General features: G+C 36.5%; 1 protein-coding gene across 1 annotated transcript in view; it reads right to left on the bottom strand.

Annotated features, from left to right (window-relative positions):
• Positions 1-8,089, bottom strand: part of AGGF1 (angiogenic factor with G-patch and FHA domains 1) — a 26,841-nt gene that overhangs the window by 3,068 nt on the left and 15,684 nt on the right. Inside the window, exons 10-15 of the mRNA XM_015812689.1 lie at positions 7,795-7,846; positions 7,566-7,667; positions 7,165-7,330; positions 5,259-5,341; positions 3,930-4,057; positions 3,057-3,156 (exon numbers count right to left, since the gene is read on the bottom strand). Of these exons, the coding sequence (XP_015668175.1) occupies positions 3,057-3,156; positions 3,930-4,057; positions 5,259-5,341; positions 7,165-7,330; positions 7,566-7,667; positions 7,795-7,846 (631 nt within the window). The remainder of the gene's footprint in view (positions 1-3,056; positions 3,157-3,929; positions 4,058-5,258; positions 5,342-7,164; positions 7,331-7,565; positions 7,668-7,794; positions 7,847-8,089) is intronic.

Raw genomic sequence — 8,089 nt, 5'->3', positions numbered from 1 at the left:
CACAGATATTTTTAATACTGAGTAATAGGGATTACAAAATGTTGCATGTATGGAACAAGCAATAGTTGTCCAAAGCACGTGTGTTATGTTCAGGCAGAGACTGGAATACATATTCTAGGTCTGGGCCTGAACATAACACACAACCTTCTGAACAGAGCCGATCTGGTTGGGAAACAGAGGAGAAAATGCAAAACCATCAGTATTTGCACACAGCAGCAGTAAAGTGCATGTAATGAAGAATAAGGTGATGAAAAGATTGGGATGGAAGGCAAGTGGGCAAAGATTGGATGTGCCGTACAAAGCAGCAATGCCAGAGAAATAAGGGAACAAAAGGCACTGGACAAGTGAGGAGGGGCAGATGGGCTATGGCAGGAGACTGGTAGCTACAAGTGAAGGAGGGTACTGGGAACTCATGAAAAGGGGTGGCAGCCAGGTATCTTGCTCTTGAATTCACATGTAGCAGCAGAAAGGAGTTAAGCTGAGCACATGGGCACAGGGAACAAGATGGGCAAGACATCATATTCTACTTGCTCATAAGACCCTTGAAGATTTTTCCAAGATGAAACCAGAAACAATTAAAATGTTTATTAAGAGTTTCAGTCTGGATAAATCATAACCCGCTCAGAATTGGCCAGCTGAATTTCTGAAGTTCTTTTTGGCAGGTATAGAGGCTTAGCAGTATCTGAATAAAGCAGCAAATCTTAGGCTTTTCTCCAAGGGAATTTTGATGGCAGAAAATATATGCCTCTGATAACCCTAGGTAACTAACTAGAGGGTTGTACGCCCAAGGTTCTTTGGGGCTAAAATCTAGTTTGCATTATGCCCTAAGTCAGTGGTTCTCAACCTTTTTAATGCCGCGACCCCATAATACAGTTCCCCATGTTGTGGTGACCCCAGGTGCCAGGGGCGTGGCCAAGTGGGAGTGGCCACCAAGTGGGCGTGGCCACCATGTTGTGGTGACCTCCAACCATAAAATTATTTTCATTGCTATTTCATAACTGTAATTTTGCTACGTTATGAATCACAATGTAAATATCTGATATGCAGGATGTATTTTCATTTTTACAAATTGAACATAATTAAAGCATAGTGATTATGCTTTCCTCTCTCCCTCTCTTTCTNCACAGATATTTTTAATACTGAGTAATAGGGATTACAAAATGTTGCATGTATGGAACAAGCAATAGTTGTCCAAAGCACGTGTGTTATGTTCAGGCAGAGACTGGAATACATATTCTAGGTCTGGGCCTGAACATAACACACAACCTTCTGAACAGAGCCGATCTGGTTGGGAAACAGAGGAGAAAATGCAAAACCATCAATATTTGCACACAGCAGCAGTAAAGTGCATGTAATGAAGAATAAGGTGATGAAAAGATTGGGATGGAAGGCAAGTGGGCAAAGATTGGATGTGCAGTACAAAGCAGCAATGGCAGGGAAATAAGGAAACAAAAGGCACTGGACAAGTGAGGAGGGGCAGATGGGCTATGGCAGGAGACTGGTAGCTACAAGTGAAGGAGGGTACTGGGAACTCATGAAAAGGGGTGGCAGCCAGGTATCTTGCTCTTGAATTCACATGTAGCAGCAGAAAGGAGTTAAGCTGAGCACATGGGCACAGGGAACAAGATGGGCAAGACATCATATTCTACTTGCTCATAAGACCCTTGAAGATTTTTCCAAGATGAAACCAGAAACAATTAAAATGTTTATTAAGAGTTTCAGTCTGGATAAATCATAACCCGCTCAGAATTGGCCAGCTGAATTTCTGAAGTTCTTTTTGGCAGGTATAGAGGCTTAGCAGTATCTGAATAAGCAGCAGCAAATCTTAGGCTTTTCTCCAAGGGAATTTTGATGGCAGAAAATATATGCCTCTGATAACCCTAGGTAATTAACTAGAGGGTTATACGCCCAAGGTTCTTTGGGGCTAAAATCTAGTTTGCATTATGCCCTAAGTGGTTATAAGTGTCCTTACTTAACAACCCTAATTGGGACCAACAATTCCACAGTTAAGCAAAGTGATGGCTAAATGGGAAATCACATGACTGCAACTGTTTTCTGTCTGGAAAGAGACAAAACTAGTCAGTTTCACACTTTCAGCTTTTTCCATAATGCACCTATAGCTTTCAACCTCAGGCTGCTGGTGGGATTGCTTTGCTTTCCCGGGATAGAAGAGTAAATTGCTTACTCTCTTGCAGTCCCTTTCTGTCTAATCTTTCTGCATTGCAGGGAGCTAAAAAATAAAAAAAAATCCTACAGGTCCAGTACAGGATACTGACTATAATGGTGATCATGTGACTGAGGGACTCTGTAAAAGTTGTAAATAGCCTTAAATTGGCCATAAAGTTATTTTTTCAGCACCGCTGTAACTTCAAATGGTCACTGAGCGAGTGGTCAGTAAGTGAAGACTACTTGTATTGACTTTTCTTTTTTAGGTAATTCAAACATTCATTATGATAGATTTATCAATCAGATTATATATCTAAACAATTGATTGTGTTTTGATTGAAGAGGAAAAACCTGGAAGGATACATGATTGTTATCTTGAAGTATCTAAAGGAGTGTCATATAGAAGGCAAGGCAGAATTATTCAGACTCCTCCAGAAAACAGCATTAGAAAAACAGATTACATGACAAGGAAGTAGATTTAATTGGATACCAAGAAAAAGCCCTAATGGTAAGAATTAAACAATGGAACAGTCTGCCTCAGGAGATGATGAGCTGTCCTTTACTGAAGGTTGGCCATGTGCTGTTCGGGATAAAATAGTACTGGTTTCTTGCACTTGGGAGGGGGTTGGATGGAGTGATCTCCAAGATCTTTTCCAACTCATGATATCCACCTTTTCTGGCATTGCCATTTTCATACCTATTATGTGTTCTCAGAAATCTCATATGGTAAATCTGCATAGATTTGCAAGACAAGTGCATTCTACAGCACAAGTATACAAAAAAATAAATTCTACTGATTTAAACAGGGTTCTTTCTTTTATAAATAAAACAGAATTAAGAAGATATTATTTATATGGGATTGTTCACCCCCCCCCCCCAAAAATACCTACCGGATCTTTTATTCCACCACCACTCTTTCCAAGTCCTTCTCCTTTCTTCCATCCCATCTTCTCCAATATTTTGTGTCCTTTGTTACTCTCACTAATTTCCCTTCAAAAGTAAAACAACAAACATGGAAAGGGGAAGTTGGAACAACAATAGCTTAAATTTTTATTCTTCAGTTTCAATAATGGAAGATACCGTGGTTATATTTTAATACTTATTTTGAAAATATATTTATATATAAAATATACCTTCTTATGCAAGGAAATATCTCAATACCACAACTAACATACAATTGCAACCAAAACATGTCTCCAGCAAAAAATATCCAGATGAGCAGAGATTAACATCAAATAACATTAAAATAACAAGAAGCAATACCCCAATCAAGGAACTGCTAAACAAGCTAACAGCAAACCACCCTACCAAATAATCACCAAGACCACTCCCACCAACACTGACAGGGCAAGCCACTAGACTATAAAATGAGAGCAATTCCCTACCATTCCCTACAGCATTGATGAAGTTATCTAGTTTGGGTAATAAGAACGAAAAAACAACTAAGCTCAGAGAGCACTAAGAATCCTTCATGCAACTATAATATTTTACAGTGCCTATTACTCTGATCATATTATACCAATCCTGACTTCCAATTAATACAGATATCAAATTCTTATCAGACACAATTTAAAGTGCTTGTCTCTAACATAATTTTAATGTATTTTAATCTTCACTATGACTGCAACATTTTGATTTGTTTTAATCAATATTTGTAATGTGCCAATTTATTTTAGATTTTTTTTAGAGAATTAAATCTTAGGCTGTGTTGTATATTAGTGTAACACCTAATTATGTAAAATAAAAGAAGCCAACCAACTTACACATGTATAGAGGCTGGAGCATCATCTCTATAAAAGTTCCCTTCACTTCCAACTGTTTCACGGCGCTTTCCTGCTCTGTCTTTGTAATTTGGATTTTTCACAACCTTATCAACTTCATATTCTGTATTCTTTTAAAAACAAAAATAAACCTCATAAATTAAGTGTACTTTTAAAATCTTAGTTACATATATTGTCACAGGAAATTCCGGTAAAAATAGTAGGGCATGAAAAATTGTAAAAAAAAAAAAGGAGTGAATTATTTATATACTTTTAATTTAGAAAGAAATGACTAGGAGGGATAGAAAATGGCACAGGCTCATAAAGTATGCATAATAAAGAGGAAGCAGAAACACGTTTTTCTTTTTATTCCAGATTTGCTTTGTAGTCCTTGACTTATAACCACAACAGATCCCAAAATTTGTTACTAAGCAAGACAGTTAAGTGAGTGGTGCCCCATTTTATGACCTTTTTGCCCCAGGTGTTAGGCAAATCCCTGCAGCTGTTAATAGAATCTGGCTTCCCCCGTTGACTTTGCTTGTCGGAAGCCATCTAGGAAGGTTAGAAATGATGATCACATGACCCTGGAACAGTGCAACTGTCACAAATACATGCCAATTGTCAGGTGCACAAATTCTGATCATGTGACCATGGTGATGCTGCTATAGTCGGAAGTGTGAAAACCAGTCATAAGTCACTTTTTTCCAGTGCTGTTGTAACTTCCAATGAATTGGAAGTCACTAAAAGAATTGTTGTAAGTCAAGAACTACCTGTATACCCACATACCGTAGTTTTTGCCTTTAAGGCTTATTTGTGGGTTTTGAGGAGCTGATTATCTGCAATAGAAAGCTACTGTAGGTATTGGACTAGAAAGGTCTCTGATTTTACTCAGTAGGTCTGCTTTTGCATTCTTGTTACTATAAAAATGAACCCCTTTAAAAGGCAATATTGTGTTTACAATGATGGTGTAGACACTGTCAGGGCCTTTGTCTGTGGTCTAATCAGACAAGAACCACTCCTATAAATTTGTGTTAAACACTCACATAATCATGAATGGGGTATAATTCATGCTTAGGTGAGCAAGAATGACTAACTCAAAATTATTAAATGAGCTCCATGATTGAATAAGGACTTGACTTGATGTCTCCACTGTTTCAGTCTAGTATGGTATCCTGATTCTTATTTGTAGTAAGTATTACAGACTTGATTCTGTATTACAGACTTGATAACTATCATAATTGAGGCATATCGGAATAGACAAAGAGTTCAAATGCTTTTTAAAAAGTTCCAAAATGCATTATTAATTAAGAATACATTTAAAAATAAATCTACCTGTAAGCCATATTTTACACGTATTTGTTTTAATTCTTTTCTTCTAACTAATTCCTTTTCTTCTTTTGACAATGCAGGGACAACTGAAATACAAAGGAATTCATCAAATAACAAAATCAGTAACTTACTGCATGTAGATAGGAATCAAATTAGCTATGTTAGACTTACGCCTATGTATTAATCTACCTCATAGTACTAACCAACATTAGTGCATCATCATTTATGAGCAGGTGCTCACTCCTTTAGATATTTAAAATGGGGAGAATTTTAATTGTAGAGACTGAGAGGAAGAGGTTGAGTATTCCCTTATCAATTAGCAAATGAAAAGGATAAAAATGTATTATTTGCTAAACATACTCACTGTATTGAAAGTCCTATAAGAACGAGCCATTCTATGCATCTGATGAACTGTTGCTCACAAAGGCTTAAGCTCTAATGAAATTAGTTAGCTTTGAAAACACTTCCAGATTCAACTAACACAATCTTCCCTCTTCCATTATAAAACCTGTGATGGAGCTTAAGTTATTTACTATTTCTTAATTTATTTATTTCTGACTGATGAAGGACTAAGCTTTTATGTTCAATTGCTTTGAGATGAAAAGGATACAAGTGTATATTCTTTTAATTGTCAGGTGGCTATCTACATATTAGGACAACATCTAACACTTGATACTTTTTAGCTTCACTTATAACTGAAGATGGTAATAAAGGAGTAATAAGCTCACTATAGAGGATACTGATTATCTAAATTCAGCTTCTTGTTCTTATATTACTGTCTGGTAACTACTTCAGTGGGTAGACTGGTCAATGAACTCCTATATACTTTCTTTTACAGTTCCCAGAACATCAGAAATCATGCTATCAAAATTTAGCAGCAAACTGATAGAAAAACTGAGACATTATTTCTAGCCAATTTTTATCATCAAACAAAATATAAAATATGTCTGAGAATAAGACTAATAATAAGGAACCACCTCTCGCTTGCAAAAAACACACATGTAAAATTCCAAAATCGAATACTACCCATAACCTCCTGCATTATTACCCAGATTGCTGTGGCTCCTAGTCACACACACACACAAATGTAGCCCTCCCCCCAATGCAGAAATATTGTCTTGAGCTATCTGTAAAATGTAGCTTGGTGGATCTTATGCTAAACTGACCACTGAGAATGATGAACCCAACTAGAAAGGAGGCAAAGAATTGTGTTTTCCTCTAATATATCTAGGATGAGATTAGATGCAGTACAACAGCTGTCAATTGACTAAAAATATAAATATATGCCTATATATTCCGCATCCTGAGAGACAATTTGAGACTCTAACTGAAAACAGAGATGAAAAAATTAAGTTTGAAAACTTTCAGTTCTTGAATTCAGTCTGCTTGTATGGCTAAGACCATTAGGCAAACACCATTGGGTTGAATATTTTGTGCATTAAAAACATAAAAAGCTTCAGTACTGAAAAGATCCATCTGTTTTTTTAAATATTAAGACAACTTTCAGCAAATCTCAGTAACTGCTAAATATCAGCATTTTCAGTATTCTGAAGAGTGTATGACATCTTATAAATCTAATTTATTTATTACATAAACTCATTTTCTTTTTCATCTTAAGACTCTATACCATGCAACTCTAACCATGACTTCAAACTTTCTATTATTCTCTTTCTATCCCATATGGGTTTTATAAACGTTTTATAATATATTGCCTCATAAAAAGATCTTGAATGCTTCCTATCATTGGATGATCCTCATATATGTCTAAAAGTAGTTTCCGAGGTTGATCAGTGTACTTAGTGATTTTTTTTGGTGAACTATGTTAAGCTTAACTATACAATATTATTTTCAATATAATATTTTGTTTTAACTTTTCTTTAGAAGTTAACTATAATATTCCATTACTTACTGGAAGGTTCATTTTTCTTATCAAGGCGAAGATGGGCTCTGACTTGCCCTGGTTCACATCCATCACAGGTTTCACTACCAGGGTGTATATGAAAAGATAGTACAGTTTCTCCAATCTTCACTTCATCACCGTGCTCCAGAACATGGGGCTCACTTTTTGTTTTAGGCTGTAAATAAATGAACACAGGAACTAGAAAGCAGACAATTAAGTGCTAACAAAAGAGCCAGGGACCATTACTTCAGAGAGAAAGGTATAGGGAGTGTGGTATGTGACCCAGCAAAAACATGCATTTAGCAGGGTCACAGCTGAGCAGAAAGGATAGCGAAGTGGCCATTTCAAGAGGTGGGCAAAGGTAGGGGTCAACAAAATCAGCCAGGAACATATCACATTATTATACTCACCTGCAGAATTTGGTTTCCATTAACCACAGTACCATTCTGACTGCCTTGATCCACAAGAACATAACTTTGCAACTCATGATCAAAGTATACTTCCACATGGAACTAACAGAAAAATCAAATATTTTGATAGCAAGTATATAAATATTCTAAAGCATTTAAAATGTAATAAATCATTTTTCTGCTGTAATCATCTCTCCAATTATATAAAAATCCTTGAAGAATTGATTACCTTGCTGACAGAGGCCTCTGGAATCTGCAGGGTATGTTCCATCCCTTTTTCTCTGTAAAAAGAAATAATTGTTAAAGTCTGGGGATACATGCCACACAAATTCATTCAGAAGCAAGACTAGCCTCAGAAGTCCATGGCACACCCAAGTTCATTGGCAGAATCCCTCTCTAGTGATTATGTCAGCATTCCTTTAATTGCCTGCTGGAAGCCTTTGGGTTACCAGAGGCATACTTTTTAAAAATTACCTTCTGAAAGCTTACCATTGCAGAGCATTAGAATCTAGTTATGTTCATAA

The sequence above is a fragment of the Protobothrops mucrosquamatus genome, unplaced genomic scaffold, assembly GCF_001527695.2.
Source record: "Protobothrops mucrosquamatus isolate PMUCROS unplaced genomic scaffold, P.Mucros_1.0 scaffold107, whole genome shotgun sequence".
Classification (NCBI taxonomy): Eukaryota; Metazoa; Chordata; class Lepidosauria; order Squamata; family Viperidae; genus Protobothrops; species Protobothrops mucrosquamatus.
Note: the sequence above shows the minus strand (reverse complement) of the source record. Positions and strands in the feature narration are given on the sequence as shown.